General features: G+C 43.6%; 5 protein-coding genes across 5 annotated transcripts; 3 read left to right on the top strand and 2 right to left on the bottom strand.

Moving 5' to 3' along the window:
* Positions 1-371: 371 nt before the first annotated feature.
* Positions 372-1,349, top strand: LOC115575634 (G-protein coupled receptor 183-like). The gene has a single exon (XM_030407854.1). The coding sequence runs from the start codon at positions 372-374 to the stop codon at positions 1,347-1,349; it is 978 nt and encodes a 325-aa protein (XP_030263714.1).
* Positions 1,350-10,747: 9,398 nt separating this feature from the next.
* LOC115575885 (G-protein coupled receptor 183-like) lies at positions 10,748-12,042 on the top strand. The gene has a single exon (XM_030408293.1). It carries the CDS (start codon positions 10,759-10,761, stop codon positions 11,728-11,730), a length of 972 nt encoding a protein of 323 aa, XP_030264153.1. The 5' UTR covers positions 10,748-10,758; the 3' UTR covers positions 11,731-12,042.
* On the bottom strand, positions 12,031-16,362 carry LOC115575873 (zinc-binding protein A33). Its single transcript, XM_030408273.1, has 6 exons — positions 15,727-16,362; positions 15,243-15,338; positions 14,902-15,132; positions 14,796-14,818; positions 14,590-14,708; positions 12,031-14,074 (listed from the first exon to the last, which is right to left on the bottom strand). The coding sequence occupies exons 1-6, from the start codon at positions 16,117-16,119 to the stop codon at positions 13,536-13,538; spliced, it is 1,401 nt and encodes a 466-aa protein (XP_030264133.1). The 5' UTR covers positions 16,120-16,362; the 3' UTR covers positions 12,031-13,535.
* A 2,009-nt stretch (positions 16,363-18,371) lies between these two features.
* tubb4bl (tubulin, beta 4B class IVb-like) lies at positions 18,372-21,528 on the top strand. The gene is made up of 4 exons (XM_030408277.1): positions 18,372-18,582; positions 19,375-19,483; positions 19,611-19,721; positions 20,166-21,528. Exons 1-4 carry the CDS (start codon positions 18,526-18,528, stop codon positions 21,221-21,223), a joined length of 1,335 nt encoding a protein of 444 aa, XP_030264137.1. The 5' UTR covers positions 18,372-18,525; the 3' UTR covers positions 21,224-21,528.
* Positions 21,529-22,708: 1,180 nt separating this feature from the next.
* On the bottom strand, positions 22,709-26,524 carry crb3a (crumbs homolog 3a). The gene is made up of 4 exons (XM_030408307.1): positions 25,747-26,524; positions 25,260-25,453; positions 23,793-23,848; positions 22,709-23,706 (listed from the first exon to the last, which is right to left on the bottom strand). Exons 2-4 carry the CDS (start codon positions 25,345-25,347, stop codon positions 23,497-23,499), a joined length of 354 nt encoding a protein of 117 aa, XP_030264167.1. The 5' UTR covers positions 25,348-25,453; positions 25,747-26,524; the 3' UTR covers positions 22,709-23,496.

Below are 26,524 nucleotides of genomic sequence, written 5' to 3'. Positions count from 1 at the left end.
ACGTCTCGTCAACAATATTGAGTGGTTTCATGCTTGCAAATGTTGAAAAACTGTGCTCCCTTGATAGAAATTTAGAGTGGTTTCAGGCTCAAAACTGGCCAAATGCCATCGCTTTTAAATCTATAAACGACGGGTCATACATGAGAAATATCCAGTGGCTTCCTGCTTACAAGTGGTCAAACACTTATTTATATAATGCATATCCATGATATGCAGAAACAATAATTTGCTGACATGCAGAAACAAAACAAACACTTTATTCTGTTGACTGGGTTGGACTACATAGGTGACCAGACGATGGTAGCACATTTGTTAAACTCTGATCACTCATTCTTCTCCCCTCAGAGTCCTGTTGTGAAAGTTGTGAAATCATGGAGGTAAATGCATCTTTGCCTCTCAACTCGACCTCTTCCCCAACTCAACTCCCTCACAACACCACCGCTGACATCAACGCCACAGTGAAACCCTTCAGTGTGTTTGACGGATGCGATCACCAGGTAGAGGGCATTCTCTTCGACCTGACCCTGCAGATCATCAACGTAGTCGTGGGAATCCCTGCCAACACGCTTCTCATTGCGATCCTTATCTCCCATCGCAAAGAGCCCTCCACTTCAGACATATTCCTGGGCTGCTTGGCATTCATGGACATCTACTTTGGCGTCATGACCCCCATAACCTTCATCAACCTTTATCACTGGAAGAGCAAGGATGTGTGGTCCTCTATTAAGTTCTCCTACGGTGTGAAAGACACCAGCGGCCCGTTGTTCCTCTCCTGTATCTGCCTGGATCGCTTTGTGGCTGTGATATTTCCAGTTATGTTTGGGCAGCTTAAACACATCAAGTACAGGTTAAGTCTCTCAGTGTTGGTTTTCTGCCTCACCTTTGCCTACTCAGCCGCCAAGATGGTGGGAGGTCTTCCCAATTTTGAGAAAGTGTTCACTGGTGAGATCCTTGCAACATTTGTTTGGATGATTGTGTGTAACGCGAGCATCCTGTGGGCCCTAAAGAAGTCCCGCGGTGCAGGGAAAGATGAGATGCACCCCATGAAGAAGAAGGCCTTCAAGACAGTGCTGTTTATCTTTTGGATTATTGTGTTGAACTACCTGCCACCTGTTGCGCTGTTTCCTTTTGAAGACATCTACTCCCCAGACGTGTTTCGCTGCTACGTGCAGCCGGTGGGCTTCGCCTTCCTCAACATCAGCAGCACTATCCAGCCACTTTCCTACCTCGTTCGTCTGGAGAAGGTACCTTTCATCTCAGACACCTGTGTTAAGAAGTGGTGTCATCGTGTATCTGCAGAGAGAAACAAAAACCTACCTGCACCGAACCAAACTCAAACTCAGGCTTAGGTAGATCTAATGCACATATTAAACCTTGTAGATGCTTAGTTTATGTCTTTAAGGAGGAGCTACAAGGGAAGGAACTGTGACTTCATGTTTTGTTCTTATCAACGAATGTAGTTTGATTTAAGTCCAGTGTGAAGGATTATGAGGTTGCAGATATTAACCAACCAAAAGGTTTTTATATTTCTGCCAATAGATCCCCTGAAATCCTTCACACTGAACCTTTAACTACTTTATCTTCAAAGATGTGTTGTGATTGGATAGGTTTGCATGTAAATTGAATGATAGCAATCGTGAAAAAAAGATAAGATGAGATAACATAAGATAAGATAAGATGTTCCTTTATTGTTCCCCCTTGGGGAAATTCACAGGTAACACAGCAGTTCAGAGGGAAATAGTAGCAGCACAAACAATAGAGACAATAATAAAGAGATAATTGAAGAATACAATACAAGAATGTTTTCTTAAGATACTGATCATGTTCCGAAAGATTAACGTACATCCTCATAACAGTGTGAGGATCATGTGTTGGAAGCCGTCTCCACTGAATCTAGATCCTTAAAATTATTTGTTTGACTTTGGCGCCATCATGTGTACAGAAGAGACCAAGAAACAGCATCATGAAGTCTAATCCTTCCAACAGAGATTACCATGGACCAGTGAACTGTTACTTCTATTAACTACTTCAATTTGTATGTTGTGTGTGTGTGTGTGTTTGTGTGTTTGTGCGTGTTTCTTAAAGTGCTTGGTGCTGGTTGGTTTAGAAACAGCTCCCTCATCACAATCCAACTTAACATGGTTATTGTCTCAAAACAGCTACACATCAGTATCATTCAAAAGATCATTCTTTACTCTGCGGCTAGTTTAACTCTACGGAGAATAAACTTCTCAACAGGTTAGAAACAAAGGACTCTAATGAACAATAGTGTATTTGACATGATGACGCTGAGCTGCAAAACAAGATCAACTATAAGTCCCCTTGACAAACAGCTTGGCAGTTTATGTTTCTGCAAACCACAGATATGTTGAAGCCTTCTTTGTATGTTCAGTTTCTAATTTTATGCCGTGACAACACTGTAGCCCGAAGTGAAGCACGAAGTTGGGCAGTGAACAGTGACAACAAAGTTGTCTTCAAAATAAGAGCTTTGCAGCTCTTATAAAAAGACAAATGCTACATGTTTTGGAGCTGCAAAATGACTTTATGATGTGCATGATCTCTGTGTGATATGTTATATCAATATTCTTGCATAATCAAAAAATCATTCATCCACTCACTGACACATCATCTTGACAAGCACCTTCTCTGGCATTATTCTCAGCAGAGAACTGCTCTGTGTATAAAATAGGGAAGTAAAGTTTCTGTGAATGTGTGTGTAAATGCATAAATGAGTGTGTCAGCTGCAGTGTCAGAAAAAGGACACAGTCCCTGTGTTGTAGTCCAGCTACACTTTGACTTGTCAAGGCATTCTTGTAACAGTCACTGGGGTGGGTGGGGAGGTCAAGGCCCTGAATTCTCCATCCCGGAAACATAAAGCCCAGAAGCCATTTTTGGGCCTGGCGGAGATCTCAGTGTCATCTGTCATGATCTAATAACCAGACTGGAGTTAAGAGAGTACAGGCATGAAGGCTATAGCTGCTCTGTGACACTTAGCACAGAGGAGCTTTGAGCTAAACTAACAACAGCAGATATTAGATAGATATACTCCCTATATATATTTTCAATTTTTGGATCAATTAAACAGAATTAACATATTGAAATCCACCTTTATATATACTGAATTTTATAGGCTTTTGTTGGGACCCAGAGACGAAGTCATTTATTGTGGATTTCAAAATGGACTCTGAACTGAACTCAGTGTCCCAGAATTCCCCATTCCTCACACCTAGGTGCAAAATTCAGCTTTGAGCTACTATTGGTCAGAGTGACAGACCCCCCCCCGACCAGATAGTCAAAACTCCAGTGACTTCTCCTCAGAGCAGCGACATAAGGTCCTGCCAGTATTCCAGATCAGTTAGCAACACAAAGCAGCTGCAACACAAAGCTTGTCTAACTTCACAAGGAACACCAAGCAAGTTAGCACCGAGCTGCTATCCTTGCAAAGGACAGGAGCAACCAGTTCAACATTGGAATCCCAACCTTCTCCTGCAACCACCAGCACCTCATCCCCAAAGACTGGTAACATTGAACTGGGCTTAGATAGCATAACATAGCACAGCTAAGCACAGGACTTTAAACTCTGGTTGATGTAATGTAAATGTGTTCAATTTATGTGTTTTCCACTGTTTGAGTGTCATTGTGATCTCAGGTCAGGTTATTGGTAGTTTGCTTTCCTCGGCGGCTAATTCGACATTAGACGAATGTTGCTTCACACAGACTCCGGGTCTCTGCATGCAATGAACCATCTCCTCTAACATGGCATCACATCACACACACACACACACACACACACACAACCCCCCCCCCCCCCCCACACACACACACACACACACACACACACATACACACACACACACACACACACACACACACACACACACACACACACATTCCTTGAGCCTGGAGCATATCACACCTACATGTGATATCAGTGACCACCACTGTTTCTTTGTTCTGCCAGACACACACACACACACACACACACACACACACACACACATACCTGTATATAGTACATGTTAGTTAGATTGTGTGCTTTCATCTTTGTGTTGAATAAAAGATTTCTGAACCTTCTTGCTGTCAATTTAATATTGTACAAGAGTGAATTGTTGCCAACATCTACACTGTCAAGCACTTCAAAAGCCTTCAACCATCACTAGCTGGCAATTTTGGTTGTAGTTATTAAGTTGATTATTATAGTTATAAACAGCTTAGTACCTTTTTATGAGTATGATTTGGCAAATTTGCTATGTTTTCCCTTCTTTAATGCTGGTGTCCCGAAGAGATCTAATGTAAATTAGATCATATTGCACCAGTATAATGGTGCCCCGTGTGAGGAATCCATTGAATGGTGCCCCGTGTGAGGAGGTGTACTGTTGGCCATCATTCATGAATGTGCAATATTAATTTCAGCATAATTTGGACAGTGCTAAAATTTTAAATTTACATCTTGAACCCTTTAGCCAAAAGTCTTTACATTTAACCACTAGTCTACTACAGAAGTAGATGCTGATTTGTACTTACAAACAATTGCAGTGTGATGAGAACTGATTTATCAATCAAATTTATAAATTTGGTTTTGATTAAACCAAAATCTTATAGGTTATTATCTGCCACTTTGAGCCATTCAAGTTGAAAATGCTCAGTCGAAATTGTGAGAATTTCAGTTCAGCATGTGAATATCCCGTATTTAGTGCATTGTAGTTGTAGTCAAGCTGTAGTCAATCTCTATATTGAAAAACATGCCAATTATTGCAATTTTCCATATATTTTCAAAATGCACATACAGTATATTCTCTTGTCATATAGTGCACATATATCTTGGTAAATTTAGAAATACATATCAATATATTTAAATTATCTATCCATCTATCTATCTATCTATCTATCTCTGTATATATATATATATATATACATATATATATATATATATATATATATATATATATATATATATATATATATATGTATATATATATATATATATATATATATATATATATATATATATATATATATATATGTATAGATATATATATAGATTTATATATATATTTGCATGTTTATCATTATTGCACTTAGCATGCTGACATTAGCTCAATAGCACCACACACAGCACCAAATACAGCTGATTGGTACAGAAAGACAAGAATCTTGGGTTCCATCACAGCTAAAAACTTAAGGTCTGCGTTTATTTATACAGGAGACGTGACAGATCTCAGTCTGTCCTGCTGAGTTTGATAAAATGTAAAAATAATATAATGTCTGCAGAAGCTTCAAGCTCCTCTGGTGAAACCCTGCTGTCCTCATCAGATATCCAGCATGAAGTGCATACCGCTACTGCCCCCCTCGACAACAAGAGGTAAAGCAACCACAATCAGGCTTTCCTGTTCTTTGAGTCTCTCTCTTTTCCACATCAGTAAGACAATGGATCAATGAGAGTTTGGGCCTCACATGGGAACAGAACATTGGGTTCTCCTCGCCCAATGCACCGGCTCAAATGTAATTAACCACCCTGTAAAACGATCGATACGTCCTGACACATACTCACACACAGGCTTCGTAAACAGTGTCTGTTTCCAACCCCCCTATTTGTTCCACCTCAGAGGGAGTCTTCAAACACTTAGCGACACCAAGCAAGGATGATTTTTATTCTGCGTCACAGTGATGAAGATGTTGACATTTGCTCCTCGGCTGTTGACATTGTTCTTATGCACCTGTGCTCAGCGTCTCCAGCAGTGGGAGGAAAAAGGGTTCAGGGCTGAGTGAGGATGACACAAATCGCTTCAGGAAAAGCTGGAGTGTCACCAGACTGGTCCCATGATGCTCTCTGAATCCACATGTCATGTCCAGTCTGACAAACCAGGAGACAAGAGAATAATTCCTACACCTCTGACACAATTTGACAGTGGTGGAGAACTCATGTCCAGTACAACAATATACAGAATGAATACACATAAATGTCCTCCACTAAGAATCATGCTCATGTAGAAGTTCTGCAGTAAACAGTCCATCAGCTTGGGTCAATATACCACTTTCTAACTCTTGGCTCATCAGACGTGCTCCCTTTTTTTCATTACATGGCTGCTGTACACTCGGAGGCATCTTAAACAATAGTCTTCGACTGGAAGAGTCATAATCCCCCCGTGGTAAATCAGAAACACCAGGAGATCCTCCCCTCCTGGTCAGCGTCAAATCCACAACACAGTTATAAATTAATCCCTGCCCGTGATGTTTGACACACACATCATCAGCACACAGCACGGGAGAATATTTCACACGGGTGAGTAAAAAACTGAACTTTTAAAAAGCTCCACAGGTTGTTTAAATCAATGCATGACCTTTAAAGAATGGCAGCACTTCTTAACTGTTGAGTTTCCTTTTAAGCTGCATTAATTTGATATTATTTACTGAGATTAACCAGTTCCGATCATGAAGTGATTAACTCCTAATTCTAATTGCTTTTGGGTAAAATGATGTGGATGATGTGGATGGATTGAGCTTCATCTCATATTACTTGTAATTTCAAAGTCGGGAAAATTAACTGGAAATATTCTAGACTCTCATTGATTGAAGATCTTTATGCATGCAGGTATAGTTATGTTTGGCAGCAATTTATGAGCATTTAATGTGTCGTCAGAGTCTTAAAAGTGATCCATTTCAAAATCATTCTGTAATTTCATTTGACATATTTAACAAAATGATTCATTACATTATTCAAAACATTAGAAATGTAAGATAAATAAGTAGATAAACAATTGATTTGGTCAATACATTGAAATTAATTTCATTTTTACAATTTCAAAGGACAGAAATATTGCAAATTCAAAACATAAAATTTCAAACTTGCTTCTAAATTTTTCACAAAATATCCAGTGAGATCTCAGGTTTTTTTTTTTTAAATGAAACAGTTACATTTAACAGTTAATTATACTGTTGGGTATTCAGCGCCTTGTTAAACGTCCAATATACTGTTTAATATTCTGCTTTGTTTATTTCGTTTTCATGCCTGAAGAAAAATACAATTGATTAAGACTTCCATCTCCAGGGACGTGGTCTTGACAAAGACTCCTCCGCGTGATTAGTCCCACAGGAGTGTGTGTGGCCTGAAGTAGAGCCGTCAACAGAGGGAGGTGAGAAACACCATCCACTGAAGGAGCTCAGGGATGAAAGGTCCACATTAAACACACAATAGTTCCCTTGATGGTTGTACAAGGAACAATCACAGCCTCTGGCTTCGATAGTCCATTCAGTGAAGGGAGCTCAGGTGTGCTGCATGTGGAGACTCTTACAATTTGAGAGTCTGTGCAATTCAGCCTGACTCAGAGCTGCTGGAAATATTCCCGGAGCCCAGATCAAAAGTTGACATTTAAAACCAACATTTAAAAAAGGAAACTGCTAAAAAAGCCTCCATGCTGCTGCCTCCTGTAGGACCAAAGACAGAGACACAGGGCTCAAGGCCCACGACACCTATAATGGTTCGCTTCATGTCTTACTCCAGTTATTATTCCATCAATCCAGACATTATTGTACTTATTTTCCGAGTGATTGTCCTTTTTCTGGTCAGAAATTGGCTTTAAGAATAGCTGAATGTCAGAGTCAGGCTTTTAAGAGCTGCAGGATATTACCAGGTTACCGCTGCCCCTTACAACAATGATCTTAAGAAAATGTCCACGTGCTGCATTTGTACCTTTGCCATTTTAATTTGCGAAGAGCTGCCCTTTTATTCTGCTGTGAGAGGGTGGTGCTTTTAGTATGAGTCCCTTAAGTGAGTTAGAAGTCCCTGCATACAGGGAGTCACGGTTCCCAGAGGAAGGTGCGCTCAGGCACAATAACAAGATAACAGCCCAAGGAGAAGCCCTGACAGTGTTTGTGACATGTTTTTGCTCTCTTGGAAATGTCAGGCTTTAACTCTGCGGAGAATAAACTTCTCAGCAGGTTAGAAAGAAAGGACTCTAATGAACAATGTGTATTTGACATGATGACCCTGAGTTGGAAAACAAGATCAGCTATAAGTCCCCTTGACAAACAGCTTGGCAGTTCATGCTTCTGCAAACCACATATATGTTGAAACCTTCTTTGTATGTTTTTATTGTTAGGCCGTGACAACACTATGTTTATGGTCTGGTTGTTTTTCTGAAACAAAAACTACATAGTTATGGTTGTTAGTGTTGAGTTCAGTGAACCCAAATGCAGAGACCGGGGACAGAGCTTTCGGGTTAAAAGGTTTATTTCTTGGTGGTGCGTAGATGGTAAGCCGGCGTGATGTCCAAATCAGTACAGACTGGCAGGTGAGCAGGCCGGGAGTCGGCCAGGCAGGCAGGCAGGCAGGCGGGCTGGCAGGCAGGCAGGCAGGCAGGCGAGGTCTCCAGCAGCCGACACGAAGGAGCGCAGGAAGGTTGGCTGGCAGGAAACAGAGCGGAAAAATGCTGGGGTTTTCTGCAGGATGAGCCAACAAGACAAGCGTTAACAGGAGAGCAAAAACACAGGACATGGAATTCGTAGAGCTAACGTAAGACACATCTTTCACAATGTTATGGCCGTTAGTTATGGAATAATCTGGCGCTGAAGTTGTAGAGAGACCGGGGTAATATAGTCAGAGGGTGATGAGTAGATGAGGGGCAGGTGCACCACGCCACCACGCCCACAGACACACACACACACACACAAGGGAAGGAGCAGGTGAGGGAGAAGGGAGGGGGGGCTGACAGGAGAAAAACAGTACAAAACAGAACCAGGCTGTCACAGCAGCACCGTGACAGTACCCCCACCCCCTAACGGCCGCCTCCGGGCACCCTGCCAGGCTTATCCAGAAACTCCTGACAAAAGTCATTTAGCAGAGTGTTGTCCATAATGAACGAGCGGGAGACCCAGGAGCGCCCCTCAGGACCATAACCCTCCCAGTTCACCAAGTGCTGGAGGCCCCTTCCCCCGGCTGCGAATATCTAACAGTCGGGGTGGAGGGGGTTCGGCCAGAGGGCTCAATGGGCTGGAGGAGACAGGCTTAAGCAGAGAAACGAAGGATGCACCTTAAGAGATGACAGAGTTTGAGGCAGGCCACCGCAGGATCAATCATCCTGTTGATGTCAAATGGGCCAATATGCCTGGGTGCCAGTTTTCGGGAGTCTGTCTGGAGCGCAAGATCCTTGGACGAGAGCCACGCTTTCTGACCCGGGTTGTAGACAGGTGCCGGTGAGCGGTGTCTGTCCGCCAGACACTGGTTCCGTGCAGTAGTGCGGAGAAGGGCAATGCGAGCAGCCCGCCAAACCAGGCGACACTATTGCATGTGGTCCTGGTTGGACAGGACCACCACATCAGCCCCCTGTTCGGTAAAGAAGGGGAGCTGAAAACCATTAGTAACCATGAATGGGGACATACCAGTGGCGAAGCTGACTAAAGAGTCATGTGCATATTCCACCCAGGGCAGATGAGTGGAGACAGGGTTTCTAAAGAGCATTGGTATAAAAATTGGCCACACTGGCCTAACTCACCAGAATATCTAGCTGGTATGGGGATGAATGGTTCGCGAGAGGAAGGAGGAACATCTACTGGAGTGGGTAGTGGCCTGTGGTGGAGAGGGACTAGCTCCAGAAGTGGTGGCTGAAAGCTGAGTGCACACTTGGTTCAAGCGATTACCTAGGTGCGTGGTGCTGGTGATTAGACCGCGAAGGGCCTCCATCACCCCACAGGTGGTTGCTGAGCATGATCCCCTGGGATGAGATGGCGTTTTGCAGGTGCTTGGTCTCTGCTGTGTCCATCTTGGCCAGATATTCTGTTAGGGTTGATTTTAGTGAACATAAATGCAGAGACCGGAGACAGACCTTTTGGGGGGAAAAGGTTTATTTCTTGGTGGTGCGTAAGTGGTATGCAGGCGTGATGTCCAGATCGGTAGAGACTGGCAGGCGAGCAGGCCGGGAGATGGCCAGGCAGGCAGACAGACAAGGTCTTCGGGAGCCGACAAGAAGGAGAAGGTTGGCTGGCAGGAAACAAAACGGAATAATGGTGGGGTTTTCAGCAGGATGAGCCAACAAGACAAGTGTAAGCAGAAGAGCAAAAACACATGACATGGAATTTGTAGAGATAACGTAAAACACTTCTTTCACAATGTTATCACCGTTAGTTACGGAATTATCTGGCACTGAAGTTGTGGAGAAACCGGGGTAATATAGTTGGAGGGTGATGAGTAGGTGAGGAGCAGGTGCGCCATGCTGCTGCTGCCGCCAAGTGCACACACACACACACACACACAGGGAAGGAGCAGGTGAAGGAGATAGGAGGGGGGGGGGGAAAAGGCTGTCACAGCAGCACCGTGACAGAGGTCAGGAAAAGATAATGTTTATCTGGTTCTGTTTCCACAAACATGACTGGAAAATGTCCCGCCATCTTGTCAACAATATCCAGTGGTTTCATGCTTGCAAATGTTGAAAAACTGTGCTCCGTTGATAGAAATTGACAGTGGTTTCAGGCTCAAAACTGGTCAAATGCCATCACTAAAACCATCCAGTAGTTTCGAGCTTGCAAATCTATAAATGACGTGCCACATTAAAGATCCAGTGACTTACTGCATACAAGTGGTCAAACACTGGGCCCCTTTTTATATATAATGCATATCCTTGATTTGCAGAAACAATAAATGCAAACATTTCGTTCTAGTTACTGGGTTGAACTAATAAGTGTCCAGACGATGGTAGTAAATATGTTAAACTCTGATCACTCATTCTTCTCCCCTCAGAGTCTTGGTGTCAAAGTTGTGAAATCATGAAGATAAATGCATCTTTGCCTCTCAACTCGACCTCTTCCCCAACTCAACTCCCTCACAACACCACCGCTGACATCAACGCCACAGTGAAACCCTTCAGTGTGTTTGACGGATGCGATCACCAGGTAGAGGGCATTCTCTTTGACCTGACCCTGCAGATCATCAACGTAGTCGTGGGAATCCCTGCCAACATGCTTGTCATCGCGATCCTCATCTCCCATCGCAAAGAGCCCTCCACTTCAGACATATTCTTGGGCTGCTTGGCATTCATGGACATCTACTTTGGCGCCATGACCCCTATAAGCTTCATCAACCTTTATCACTGGAGGAGCAAAGAAGTGTGGTCCTCTCTTAAGTTCTCCTATGGTGTGAAAGACACCAGCGGCCCGTTGTTCCTCTCCTGTATCTGCCTGGATCGCTTTGTGGCTGTGATATTTCCAGTTATGTTTGGGCAGCTTAAACACATCAAGTACAGGTTAAGTCTCTCAGTGTTGGTTTTCTGCCTCACCTTTGCCTACTCAGCCGCCAAGATGGTGGGAGGTCTTCCCAACTTTGAGAACGTGTTCACTGGTGAGATCCTCGCAACGTTTGTCTGGATGATTGTGTGTAATGTGAGCATCCTGTGGGCCCTGAAGAAGTCCCGCGGTGCAGGGAAAGATGAGATGCACCCCATGAAGAAGAAGGCCTTCAAGACGGTGATGTTTATCCTTTGTATCATTGTGTTGAACTACCTGCCGCCTGTCGCGCTGTTTCCTTTTGAAGACATCTACTCCCCATTCGTGTTTCGCTGCTACGTGCAGCCCGTGGGCTTTGCCTTCCTCAACATCAGCAGCACTATCCAGCCACTTTCCTACCTCGTTCGTCTGGAGAATGTGCCTTTCATCTCAGACGCCTGTGTCAAGAAGTGGTGCCATTGTGTCTCTTCAGAGAGAAATAAAAACCCACCTGAACAGAACCCAGCTCAGGCTTAGGTAGATCTAATGCACATATTAAACCTTGTAGATGCTTAGTTTATGTCTCTAAGGAGGAGCTATAAGGGAAGGAACTGTGACTTCATGTTTTGTTCTTATGCAACTAATGTAGTTTGATTTAAGTCCAGTGTGAAGGATTATGAGGTTGCAGATATCAACCAACCAAAAGGTTTTTATATTTCCGCCAATAGATCCCCTGAAATCCTTCACACTGAACCTTTAACTACTTTGTCTTCAAATGTGTGTTGTGATTGAATAGATCTGTATGTAAAGTGAAGGAAAGCAATCATGAAAAAAAGATAAGATAAAATAAGATGTTCCTTTATTGTTCCCCCTTGGGAGAAATTCACAGGTAACACAGCAGATCAAGAGGTAAATAGTAGCAGCACAGCAGTTAGTCTCAAACAATAGAGACAATAATAAAGAGATATTTGAATTATAAAATTCAAGAATGTTGTCTTAATATACTGATCATGTCCTGAAAGATTAATGTATATGAAAAGTGTGAGGATCATGTGTTGGAAGCCGTCTGCACCCAATTAAAATCCTTCAAATGATTTGCTTGACTTTGGCGCCATCATGTGTACAAAAGTGACCAATAAACAGCAGCGTGAAGTCTAATCCTTCCAACACAGAGTACCGTGGACCAGTGAGCTGTTACTTCTGTTTAACCACTTAAATTTACATGGTGTGTGTGTGTGTGTGTGTGTTTCCTAAAGTGCACGGTGCTGGTTGGTTTAAAAACAGCTCCCTTATCACAGTCCAACATAACATGGTTATCGTCTGAATACAGCTGCATGTCAGTGTAACTGAAAATAAAGAAAAAGGCTTTCTGTACACAAAAAGCAAGTAAGAGAAGAACCTGGAACTCAATCAAATTAAAACATGCTCTCCGCTCCACCACAACTTGTGTTTAGCAACTTCTATCAGCAGTCGACAAACCAAAAATGTATTTTATCCCAACTGAACCCAACGGACTGTTTTACAAATAAGAGCATATTTATCATCACGTTCATAGTTAATTTGAGAAATATTGTTTAATTACTTGCTGAGATTTGGATGTCAAGTCAATTGTATATGGAACAAAGTCTTCTATCCTTTGTCCCTTGAAGAGAAGATTGATGCCTTCGTGTTTTTCTGGTAAGTCGCATATAGACGGAGGCACATTAGTTTTTAGTTTTTGTACAGAATAAATATATATATATATATTTATCAAAGTTAATTTTTGACATCCAACATGTTGGAAGGTGGCTTTAGTTACCTGAGAACAGATACAGGCTACTTTGGTTACTCTGTTTTTCAGTCTAAATGCTAAGCTAAGATGAGCTAACGTTTAGTGCTCAGTGACTGGAAGACAAAAAACATCTTAAGAACTCACTGCCTGTAAACTAGACAGTGCTTTTCTTAATTTTGGTAGCCAGCTAGGCTAGCTGACTGGCTAACCTTGCTGGGGGGAATATTAAAATTATGTAAATACTGTTAACAGGATGTACAAAGCAAACGTAAGGTCACTGCAAAGGTGACAGGAAGTAAACCGATGTGCAGTTCGTAAATATACATCACACTGTATCGTGCATAGATAATTCTTTAAAGGAGGAAGGCATTATATATTATATGAACAAAAGCTACACGTTTTTGAAGCTGCAAAATGACTATAATGTGTATGACCTCTGTGTGAGTGAATAATATTATATCCTGTCAATCCGCCAATCTCAGTGTTACATTTCTTTTATGCCAATCTCTTTGGAAACAGGCCTGAGGTTCGATTTTCTTACATACAGAGTTTACCGAAATCATTCATCAACTCACTGACGCAGCATCGTGACAAGTACCTTCTCTGGCATTATTTTCAGTGGAGAACTGCTCTGTGTATAAAAATAGGGAAGTAAAGTTTCTGTGAATTTGTGTGTGAAGGCATAAATGAGTGTGTCATCTGCAGGGTCAGAAAAGGACACAGTCCCTTTGTTGTAGTCCAGTTGCACTTTGACATGTTTGGGCGTTCTTGTAACAGTCACCGGGGTGGGTGGGGAGGTCATGGCCCTGAATTCTCCATCCCGGAAACATAAAGCCCAGAAGCCGTTCTCAGGCCGGGCGGAGATCTCAGTGTCCCGAGGTACAGACAAAGAGGCCACACCCAGCATCCAGTCCTGATTACTTCCTGTTTCCACGATCCAGTGGTGACTTCCTGAACCTAGCGCGCTCATGCCTACCACCTCAGCGCTGATGTGGAAGCGCTCTGGGCTGTCGGGGCAATAACTGGGCCGCTTTGAATAGTGGAGGGAAGTGAGGTCGTCAGACAGGATGAGGCAGGGGTGTGCTGTGTTTGGATCCAGAGTCACAGGGGCTGAAAGGGAGGAAATCAGCCATGAAGGAAGATTTATATATATATATATAAGAAAGGGCAGTTCACCCATAAATCAAAAATCCATATTGTAACTCATAGCTGTGATGCTATTTATCCTTCTAGATTGATTCATTCTGTCTGACTCAGCTTCTGGTGGCACCAAAGAAATACATTTGAAAAGCCCAACAGCAATGTTTCTTTCTGGAAATCATGACCCAGTTACTCAAGATAATCCACAAACGTGCATTGACTCATGGACAAGAGGCTCATGCTCTTGACAGCGCAGGATTTAAACAGTATCACGTTCTAGTTCATTTATTTTGCAAGCTTCTCGCCCATGAGTAGGTGCATGCTTCCGTCTGCCCAGTGATACGGTTGGTGGGTGTAGTTTTGAAGAAATAAAATAGTTCCTTCTCTGTATTTAGAGTTTTAAAAACTGGCTTTTCAGCAGGTAAGAGGAAGAATGTGCACTTCAGGTTTTTCCACTAAAAGAGAAAGCAGTTTTGTGTACTCACTGTAATCAATATGGTCCAGCATTGTTTCCCACACTCTGTATTTGAGGTTGGACAGATGCTTGGTCACATCAATCAGTAAGCCGGACATGTTGTCTGAACCGAGTGCAATGCTTTTTTCTCTGTGACGACAACAGCAGAGATCTTACACTGAGAACAAACACATCAAAGCACGAAAGGGTAATAATCCATGACTTGTTTTTACCTACCTGTCCTGAATGTCTCTAAAATTCTGGAAAAAAAGACAAATTCACTGTGAGGTTGGTACGTTTTTCTGAACTACGATAAAAAAGTTGACTACTGAACTCTACACACCGTCAGCAGCACCATATCTTCTTCCTTTAGCTGCTCCTGTATGACTGAGATGGTCTCGGTGAGCAACAGCACTTCTGCTGAAAGCTCCTTCATCTTATCCTTCATTCCCGCCATCTTCTCCTCTTCTTCCTTCTTCACCGCTGCGATTCTTTCTGACTCCTCCTGGTGGAGGACCTGATGGAGCTGCTCGAACTGATTCTTGATCAACTTCTGTGTTTCCAGCGACTGACTCTGAGGGAGATTATTGCAAATGCAGAGAGTTTTTTTTATTTGACCAGACCAGATATTCCTTTTGTAATCCAAAACCAAATATAATCACAGATCATCTCATCGCAGGTTACCTTGATGTACTTGAACAGGTTCGTGGAGGTCAAGTGAATTCTTTTGAGGGTTTCCAGTTTATTTTGCAGACTCTTGAGCGATAAAGAAAGTTCATCCTGAAAAAGCAAGCAGGGCTCAGTCAGCATAGATTAGATAGTTTACGGAACAAGTCCCCATCTACTGCAGTTGTTGTGGAGAATGCTGCAACACTGTGAACTACATAACGTCCCCCGACCTTCCGTCAACATGAGAGTGAATGAATGACCGAATTTACATTTTTGGATGAACTCATCCTTTAGCAGAATTATGGTTTATGTTTTGAGTACTTTACATATTGTAGACCAGGATACATATCTGACAGACAACGCGGCGTCGGTGACAATCAGGGCGGACTCGTGTAGCAGCATTCTAACTTTAGGTGTTACCTTGAACAGCTAAGTCGGTTTATCAGGTTTCCGTTACAGAACAGTTGGGAAACATATAACATGTTTATTTTTCTCTTACCTTACAGTCCAGCACCGCCTCCTCTATAGGCGAGCAGTCGTGATTCTTGTGCAGTTTGGACGTCTGGCACACCACACAGATGGGCTGCTTGTCTACCAGACAGAAGAGTTTAAACTTCTCCCCGTGCAGGCTGCAGTTCGTCTTGTCCTCCTCCAGCAGTGAACTCTGTCTCCTGACCTGCAGCACAGCTTCACAGACGTTTTTCAGAGCCAGATTGGAGGGAGCGTTGGACTTGGAGGCTTTCTTCCTGCACACCGGACACTCGCGCAGCCCAGTTTCCCAATAGCGCTTCAGACAGCTCCTGCAGAAGCTGTGGCTGCATGACAGCAGGACGGGGTCTGTGAAGATGTCACAGCAGATGGGGCACGTCAGATCCTCCTCTGGAAGTGACATGATCAGCAGCTTGTCATGTAGAATGTACTAAATCCACAGGTCAAAAGAGCAAAAGTCCTCAGGTTTAAGTCCTTAATGATTCCTCTGTTGTCAGCATAATTCAGCGCGCCTAGTTGAACTTGTTAACGGTGAAAGTCTCAGAGCTCCCTGACTGCCTGACCTATTGTTCTGCCCGTGAGTGAAGCAGAATGCTCTTGGCTTTCCTGTGCACGACTCCTGCAGCAGTCGAAAAACCAACCACTGTATGTAGCAGTGCTGGGAAACAGGAAATAAAGCCCTATTGGCCAGTTCTTGGATAGCTTCAAACTGGTTGGTAACTTCAACCAGCTGCAAGTTGAATGGAATGTCATCATTCAGGATATGAATGTTTCAGTGTTGACATCCAGCACACAGCCCAACGCTGCACGCAGGCAAACCTTTAAACCTGCTAATTAATGTTAACAACTCACCGTTTGCGCGACACAACTATTATTTCATATGTCAGTTAATTAGTGACTGTATTGTTGTTCTGGTTGCGTTAACAGTGTGGTTTTCTACCTTTTAGCCCCTGAGTTTGGACCCATATTGACAAACATGTCACTTAAAATATTAATATTGTATAGATACAGATAGGAAAGTTTATTGAGGATATTAAAAATGGTCTCACTGCAACATTTATGCTGCAGATTTTTTCTTCTTTTCTGAACAGAAATAAAGGTGGCAGCCAAAAATAGATAAAACACCACAGCGAACATCTCACCTGAAAGTTTGTGGTGCGTCTGAGGAGAAGGAGCACAGCATTCACACATGTGGGTGGCGGCTGACAGGGTTTTGGAGTAATCTAATTTTAGACGTGTCCTTGATCCTGAATATAAAAACCCAACGCTGTGCTGTACAGCATCTGTCGTTAGGGCCTGAGGCTGTTCACATGTAATATTAGCTTTTCTGGCAGTAATACAGATCGTTGTAAATGTTATACAAACTAAAACTGGTTTAACACTAAGAACTGTCTGTAGGTCACAGAGGATATATTCATAATGAAAACAGAAACAGGGGATTCTTCTTTGGAAGATACGCACATAATTCACACAGCTGAAGCATAATGTTAGCCTCAGATGTTTGTTTATTTTGTCCATCACTTACATTTTAAGCACATTTGGAATGTTCAACGGCCAGTTTGAACATAATAGAAAGAAAAACCTGTTTCAAGGTCCATACGTATGATCTCTGGCCCATTTTTTTTTTTAAATTCATACTCAGCATTTATTGGTGAAATTCAATTTCTTGAGTGTGAGTATTTGCTCTTCTATCTAACCTTTTTGTGTTGATTTGTTGTTGTTTTTTAAAGTGACCATACGTGTGTCAGTGTTTTTCTGTTTGACCGATTTTGTACAAGAAAAGGGGCTCCTGTAATTAAAGGATAAATTCACCCAAAAATGAAAATCCAGTCTTTATCTGCTCACCCTCATGCTGATGGAAAGTTAGATGAGGTTTTTTTGGACCCCACAAAACATTTCTGGATCTTCACAGCAAAACAGCGTTGCAGGATTCTCCCTAACAACTGAAGGAGATGGAGACTTGTTTTGAATTTTAAATTAAATGGCCCCTGAGGTATTCCAAGTATCTGGAAGCCCTGAGACCCAAAATGTACCTGAAACGCGTTATTTATAGCCTCAACGCCGTCGTGCTTGTGCACCTACATCAGCTCGGCAGCTGCAGTGAAGATTTTAAAATAAAAAATGTCATCTTTTCAAATACATTTTGGATTTCGGGGCTTCTGGACAGTTGGATGACAAAACTTCACCTGACTTTCCATCCGCATCAGAGGTGAGAAGATACTGACTGAATTGTCATTTTTGGGTGAACTGTTCCTTTAAAAGTATCTTTTAAAGGAAATAAAGCACATAGTTGACATACTGGCCCTTCAGGGCTGCATATTCTGGGTATGTTTTCAGTGTTTTTGTCCTGTTTCAACATGCAGACCAGGTGGCAAAAAAAGTTACAGGTATCCTTCAAACTGTAGTTGAGACTTTTTTATGAGTTACCGTCCTTTAAAGTCAGGGCTGATGAATGTCTGTTAAAACTGCACAATAACGACCTTGACGCTCGTGTGTGTGTAGGTGTGTGTGTAGGTGTGTGCGTGGGTTCACTGAGAATAATGAGGATCGTATCGATGAGGCTGATGCAGGCCCCTCGCATCCTATCCGCCATGTCCACGGCTCCTGGCTCCTCCCCCCTCTCTCTCTCCTCCGGTCTATGGTTGCCATGGCGATGACGTAAAGTTGCGCCACCGACACCAGCCCCACTAGACGGTCTCTGTGAGGCGGTGCAACAGAATCCCCGGACCGTCGACCGCAAAGGAGAAACCATCTTCCCGTGAATCTCGCCTTCTCCTCCACAGATCCTCGAAATCCAATCAAGTCCAAAATGCGCGAAATTGTGCATTTGCAGGCCGGTCAGTGCGGGAACCAGATCGGAGCCAAGGTACTCTTCTGATTTGTGTCGTTTTGTGTGCTTTTCTGCTGACGCTCCTGCAGACTTGAGCCGACTAATCCATCCAACAGGAATCTTCTAGAATAAACCCCCCTCCCCACCAAATTGCGATGACTGGACCGAACCTCCGTGCAGCGCATGGAGATGAACACGGTCGATGTTCTGCTTGGTGTTCTGTTCGGGGCTCACTTTGGGGGAAATCACGCGTTGAATTGTGCAACTTGCACGCACAGAAAAAGACAAATTCTGTTTAATAATTACATGCAAAATTTACTTTTTCGTGCATGTTTTTCTAGATGCTTCAGACACTTTGTGAACGATGGGCGGTTGTAAAAATGTCACCTCACTGACACCGTAGCAGCAGCAGCCTCCCCTCCCCCCTCCGCATCTGTGACCTAATTCTACCTTTCATTCCTTTCAAGCCAATTCATGTAAAAAAAAAAAAAAAAAAAAAAAAAGTCTTATTTTACACCAGTTGATTCTTTTATTTATTATTTTGTTTTAACATTTTGTATTTTAAATCTTGCATGTGTCCTTGAAGCATCTGAGACATTCGCTTATCAGATTATTGCCATCTGCTTGATTCCCCCTGAGACAGTCTGCATTTCAGACTAATAGAGAGCACTTTTAACCTGCCTTCAATTAGAGAATTAAAGGGTCCTGCAGCTTTGCATGTTTAAAAATAGCTCCATGTACAGTCACTCTTAGTGTGTTTTCTATCGGTGCTACTCTGACTCTCTCCGTGTCTCTCTTCTCCCTCCACGCCTGTTTTTTTTTCCTCAGTTCTGGGAGGTGATCAGTGACGAGCACGGCATCGATCCCACCGGTACCTACCATGGAGACAGCGACCTGCAGCTGGACAGGATCAGCGTCTATTACAATGAGGCCACAGGTACGCCACAGATCCAACAACCTCTTTTAGTCCTCAGCTCTTCTGATACACACACTGATTCGCTCGAACTTCTGTGTTTTGTAAATCAAAATGACTGTGTTGATCCATTTTACGTGATTGACTGCAGGTGGAAAGTATGTTCCCCGTGCCATCCTGGTGGATCTGGAGCCTGGCACCATGGATTCAGTCAGGTCTGGACCCTTTGGGCAGATCTTCAGACCCGACAACTTTGTCTTTGGTAAGATAAGCTGAATTAAATGAAGATGCGCTTATTTATAATCTGATTAGAGTCGACTTCATAAGAAAAGCTTGCCTGTGTTTCAGTGAACTGTAGGGCCGCAACTAATGGTTTATTTAATTGTGGATTTATGTCATTATGGATGACTTTCGTCTATAAAATCTCCAAAAAGTGTTAAAAAATCACAATCACAGTTGCCCAGAGCCCTAAATGACGCCAACCAACAGTCTAAAACCCAAAGAGTCTGAATTTACTCTCATAAATGTAAAAGAAAAGCAGCAAATCTTCACATTTATGAAGCTCGAACCAGCAAATGTTTGACATTTCTGCTTGAAAGACGACTAAAGCCATTAATCGATTATCAACATATTTGGTCATTTCTGACTAATCCGATAATTGACTAATTATTGCTGCTCTAATGACCTGTGATCCTTTCCACTACAGGTCAGAGTGGAGCTGGAAACAACTGGGCCAAGGGCCACTACACTGAGGGAGCTGAGCTGGTGGACTCAGTCCTGGATGTCGTGAGGAAAGAGGCGGAGAGCTGCGACTGCCTCCAGGGCTTCCAGCTGACTCACTCCCTGGGAGGCGGCACTGGCTCTGGCATGGGCACCCTGCTCATCAGCAAAATCCGCGAGGAGTACCCGGACCGCATCATGAACACCTTCAGCGTGGTGCCTTCCCCCAAGGTGTCCGACACTGTGGTGGAGCCCTACAACGCCACCCTCTCCGTCCACCAGCTGGTCGAGAACACAGACGAGACCTACTGCATCGACAACGAAGCGCTCTATGACATCTGCTTCCGCACACTCAAACTCACCACACCCACATACGGAGATCTCAACCATTTGGTGTCCGCCACCATGAGCGGGGTGACCACCTGCCTGCGATTCCCCGGCCAGCTCAACGCTGACCTCCGTAAACTGGCCGTCAACATGGTGCCCTTCCCCCGCCTGCACTTCTTCATGCCCGGCTTCGCCCCCCTCACCAGCAGGGGCAGCCAGCAGTACCGCGCCCTGTCTGTGCCCGAGCTCACCCAGCAGATGTTTGACGCTAAGAACATGATGGCCGCCTGCGACCCGCGCCACGGCCGCTACCTCACCGTGGCCGCAGTGTTCAGGGGCCGCATGTCCATGAAGGAGGTGGATGAGCAGATGCTGAATGTTCAGAACAAGAACAGCAGCTACTTCGTCGAGTGGATCCCCAACAACGTGAAGACCGCCGTCTGTGACATCCCACCTCGTGGCCTTAAAATGGCCGCCACTTTCATCGGCAACAGCACGGCCATCCAGGAGCTGTTCAAGCGCATCTCCGAGCAGTTCACCGCCATGTTCCGCCGCAAGGCCTTCCTCCACTGGTACACCGGCGAGGGCATGGACGAGATGGAGTTCACCGAGGCCGAAAGCAACATGAACGACCTGGTGTCCGAGTACCAGCAGTACCAGGACGCCACCGCTGAGGAGGGCGAGTTCGAGGAAGAGGGAGAGGAGGAAGTCGCCTAAAAACCTCCACCTACTCAGCTGCCAAACCCACCCATCCCCCGACTCCACCCTCTCATTTTGAATCCCTCTCCATTTTGAATTGAATGTTCAGTTCTAGATCTGTGTTGCTCGAGTGTTAGACGCCAATGTTAACTGATGCTAGTGACGTTTTTGGGTTTAAAATGTTTTTTGTATGTTGTGAATGCACTGAATTATTTGCGTCCTCTCATCTGTCCTGCCATCGCCCCTGCAGAAGCGATTTTAACTGTGAAGCCTTGACATTGTAGGATGATAAAAAATCTGAATAAAAGGCCGTTTCTACTGCGTCGGAGTTGTTATTGCTTGATTTAACTGCACTTTAATGTCCGTCCTGCAAGGAAATCTCAACCTGAAGGTCACAACATGATCTGTGGGTTCTGTTAAAACACGTTTCTGCTTTACAACTTCATCTTTTATCGTATAATTATGAAGTAAAATGATTGCACGATGTAATCCCCGTAGATTTACAGCATTTAGATTGGTTCCCTATAAGCTTTATTTACACACCTGGAGGGTAAAATGGTCTCAGCTGCTTTCACATTTCCGTTATGGACCACATGAATGAATGATCTCATGTTTTGTCCTGTGTTGTTGGTCGTTGCTACTCTGGGGAAAACAGAAATCTATGTGGTGAGTGGGGGAGTTGTCTGTTTCCGCTTGAAATACTGAATTGTGAGTAGCCTGTGAGCCCCGAACCTAAAGGATAATTCATCAACAAAGGGGAGAAAATGACGAATCAAGGTGAAAAGAAGGCAGAAAAATGTATGTGAAGTTTGTAGTCCGGGAGAAAACGAGAGCATCAGAGTATCGAAGTGTTCTTTTCACATGAAGAGCAATAATAAACGTCCACCGATATCAAACATGCACATTGAAGCATGTATTAGGGATCGATATTGGGGGAGTATTCGATATAAAACTACTAACTAACACACAGGAAACCGACTGTGCTGCAAAGTAAATGAAACAGTGCACAGTTGGGAATAACTGAGCTGGGAGAGGAAGTTATTCTTAGTAGTTTCACACAGACTTCCAGTAAAAAAACAGAAATCTGAGAAGAAGCTCCACCTTTTTTCTGAGCTCCTTGGAAAGGAGACGTGTTGTCTTATCAGTGAGATGTCTCGCAATATCTTTTTTATCTGGATCTCTGAGTCAGCAGCTGGCGATCAAGCGTGTGGTCGGGATGAGAAAACTATTCATGTTTTGTTGTTTTTCTTTTTATGAATCCCGCCTGAGATGAATTCAGGATGAAGGTCAGAGTGTGGAGACCTTCCAATAACGTCCACCACTGGCTGCACACATTCTGATGAGTTATAATCATTCGTGAACCACTGAGAATACAAACAAACTCAATTATTATTTGACTTCAGTGTTTTCTTGTGTTTATATTTTCACCGGGATTGAATACGGTGAGTCGTGACATCAAGCAATCTTAAGAACACACAAATCAGGACAGGGTGACGTCGCCAGTCGTGCTTTAAATAGTTTCATTGCTTTGTAAAGTTTAATCATTCGACGATTTGTACAAAAGAGGCTGTTATCAATCTGAGAGAAGCAGAAACATTGTGACATTGTAAACACGTCTGCCTGATCACGCTGCATAAAGCACTGCGCGGTCGATGTGATGAAATGATTTTCCTTAAACAGCGTGGCTTGAAATGAGTTTGATTACTTGAGGAACAGTAGAAAAGTGTAAACAATCGCTTGCTCGTGCTCGATGTGATTTCTCAGTAGAACCTAATTTTTCAACACCAGTCTTTGTAAAAATCGAGAGCTTTTTGCAGTGTGGTGACCAGTCATTATTAGGATAATAAAATACAAAATAAACATCTGTCTGAATTTCAAATGCAACGGACTCATCAGGACTCTCAGAGACAAAGGTTTGAGGTAAGAGATTGGTAGTGATTTTTGCCAGTGACAGTAAATCATCATAGACTGTATGAAATCAAGTACAGGTGAGTTGTATATTAAGGCAACTGAATGGAAAACATCTCTAAACTAAAACTATTAGTGGTAATAAAATACTGAAGCTCTCGTTTCATTTGTGCAGAGGAAACGCTCAAATCCTCCTTGAAATGTTCACTCGTTTTTTTAAAATCCTTTGGATCCATCGATCCCGGTGCTCTCAGGAACCGTTCAGTGCTTGTTGAAGAACCTGCTCAGACTTTCCTTTCATTGATCCGCTCATGGTGGAGAGCCTCGTCGCACAGCGCTCGCAGCCTGTGTTTCCTTTCAGGAGTTTTTGTAAGCGCAAGATCTCAAATGAGTCTTTCCTCCTTTGGTAGCTTCAGCGCATCCGGGGCCACCACGCTGCTGGCACCGGACTGCTCCTCGGCACTGGGTCTGTACGTCCCTTCAGTCTGCCTCTTCTTCTTCACCACGCAGAAGAGCCAGGCGAGGACGGCCGCGACGATGATCAGAACGCCAAAGATGACGGTGGGGGCGACGATAGCCGCGATGTTGACGCCCTGCAAATGGAAAAAATACAGAACAATGATAGAGCGGCTGCATGGTATTTACTCGTTATGATAAAACTTTTTTTTTTTTTACTTACATTAGGGTCATTAGTGCCGTTAGTGTGGGTGTTCGGTGCAAGAGTGGTAGAATTCCCTGTGAGAAGAGCAGAAACGTCAGGAACACTGTAGTAACAACATTAATTCATTTTATCAGCAATCAGTTAGAAGAAACTCTGATAATAAAAATAAAAAGCTGGTAATTGGATCTAATAATAATCCAGGCAGGTAATCCTTTGACCCATAATATATAGATTACATACACACACGTAAGAGCCTAAACAGATGTATAATTTAACTTCCATTTTTGATACTTATTGCCAGAAAATGACTCTTCATACATAAATACATTTAATATATGACACGTTAAATCAAGAACTATTCCTATTTATGAGTTTCACTTTTACCAAAGTAATATTTTAAGATGATATCTTGATTTTACTTAAGTTTTGTGAACTTTATACACAACACTGGTGTTATTGCACACAAGTAAAGGAAGAAGAGGAGCCGATGGAGCGTCTCGGTTGCTGAATGGTTTCAGCCACGTGGTCGCATCTGTCAACGGTTCGACCTTTGTTGCGTGTCACACACCCCCCCTCTCCCCCATCTCCCATTTCCTGTCTGAATCTTCTAGTTTTTATTGTTTGTTTTCTTCAGTAAAACACAAATATGATCCCAAAGAAAACAACAATCTTGGACTGAGGGACCAGGGGAGCGCAGCAGAGGTTGCTCTTGGCTGTATGCGCACTTTCCAGGCAACGAACATGAAGACGCAGCATTCCAGATAACCAGTCTAATGCGGCCATGTTATCCATGACCGGCCATGTGATTCCTCAGGGACATCGTGAAAACTACAGAGTAACCACTTGACCAGGAGAGAGTGAGGAGGAGGAGGAGGAGGAGGAGGAGGAGAAGCTCAGGAATGCAGCCTGTACTGCAGCTATACAGTCAGCTGAGTTAATACGTAAAAGAAACCTCAAATGTATTGCTGCTTTGTTTTTGTATAATAGGTCGCGAGAGTCACTTTAATAAAGAAGTTTTGTATGGAAACTAAAAACTCTCCTATCATGTTCTCAGTCAATCATTCACTCGGGGTAAACAGTAAACTTTGCAAGGGCACAAGTACAACTTGATAACAAGACGCAGGGGTCACAGGAGAGGGCAGCCGTGCTCTAAAGAGAAAGCTCGATGAATTGTGAAATTCTTTTGCATTATGTGCTTATTGATAAGCTAAAAACGGTTATAAACACGCCTCTATGTCATCCGTCAGGGTGTGTTTCTTATATCATGTCTCAAGCCAGAGCTCTGACATCATGCAGACAGGCCTGTGCATGTCTCAGATCTGCTCTGAAACATCCCCGTGTTTTCTTTTTTTAATTCTTATCGTTGCAGGACTGAGTGTTGAGTGTTGTGTGTGTGTGTGTGTGTGTGTTGCATGGAGGTGTGGTCAGAAAGTTGTCTGATTTGCGTGGGAGCGCTGAGGACGAGTGGGATGGTTACTGACTCACCCCACACAGGATCACTGCTCAGCACCAGCAGTAAAACACTCCCGACCACAACTCCAGGTATGGCGAGGACATCCGGGCTCGCTGCCATCTCTCTCTACCTGTGACCAGCAGGGGCCAAGCGGGGGCCGTCTGGGGCTTCTGGGCATCAGCTCGGGTCCATTTCATCAGGTGCACCGTGTGGATTTATCGCCTCCCTTGAACAAAACACATTATTGTCAGTCATATAAATACAAATGTCCTTTTTTTTAAAATGTATTTTGAGCTCTGTAAAGTCTACTTTAATCTGTGGTTGAGTCAGGAGGCGAACTCCAACTGAGTCACACATTCAGCCTGATGTTGAATCACCATTAAACCTGCTCACACCACATAAAACACTATTAATAGCTCATGTATTAAAAACTATAACAGCTTTAACGTCCAACACTGTTATCATATTCACTAATAAAGAGGTTGACAACTTGATTTAGGGTGCATTGAAGCCACTCACCTTCAGTGATCAGGCTGTTTTCAGGTGATCGAAGCAGAACTGCAAACATCCAGCAGGTTGTTTCCTCACGCGCGAGCCATGTCGCTTCCGCCTCACCTTGTCAGAGATGAAACTGCAACGAGCGGTTCGGTCCAGTCCAACAGGTGACAGGTGACATCTCAGGACAGAACGGCACTTTAATGCCTCCAACACAGTTCCTGGGGACTTGTGTCACCGACTGCACCTCCGGCTGGTGTGCTTTTATGTAAAGCAGTTTTTTTTTTTTCCGTCTACTCTTCAGATCGCCATTGGTCACATGCTTCAGTTTCGTGTTACGTTACCTGAGCGCAGTTATCCACCTGCAGCGCGAGGCAGCGCACAGATCCTCCTTTGTGCAAAGTGGAGGAAAAACGCAGTTTGGTGAAGCAGAGTCTGCTTCTGCTTGTTAGAAAAAGACTCCTCAACAGTATGTTATCTATAAAAAATAACTATTACACATTATAGGTTCACCTCCTGATGCTCGATTGAAACTGGCCTTTTCTTTTTTTTTTTTCTGTTCTTGTGGAGTAATCTATGATGCCAGCTCGCTCCGGCTCTCTCCAACCTGCTGGAGAACAATGTTGTGTCTGTGCTCGGTGCCCAGCTCCCACCTTAGCAACCTGTCTGATGGTGACGGTGCCATGAAACAGCGCCTCCAGCAGGTTTCACGTTTCCCCAACATGAGAGAGGAAATCAACATTCCTGAGATATTTTAAGGATGAATTCGGCGGCCAGCTGGTCCAGTGGGCTCTAATCCCCG

This window comes from Sparus aurata, chromosome 23, assembly GCF_900880675.1.
Source record: "Sparus aurata chromosome 23, fSpaAur1.1, whole genome shotgun sequence".
In the NCBI taxonomy this organism is placed as follows: domain Eukaryota; kingdom Metazoa; phylum Chordata; class Actinopteri; order Spariformes; family Sparidae; genus Sparus; species Sparus aurata.
The sequence above is the reverse complement of the archived record's forward strand: the minus strand, read 5'-3'. Positions and strand labels throughout refer to the sequence as shown.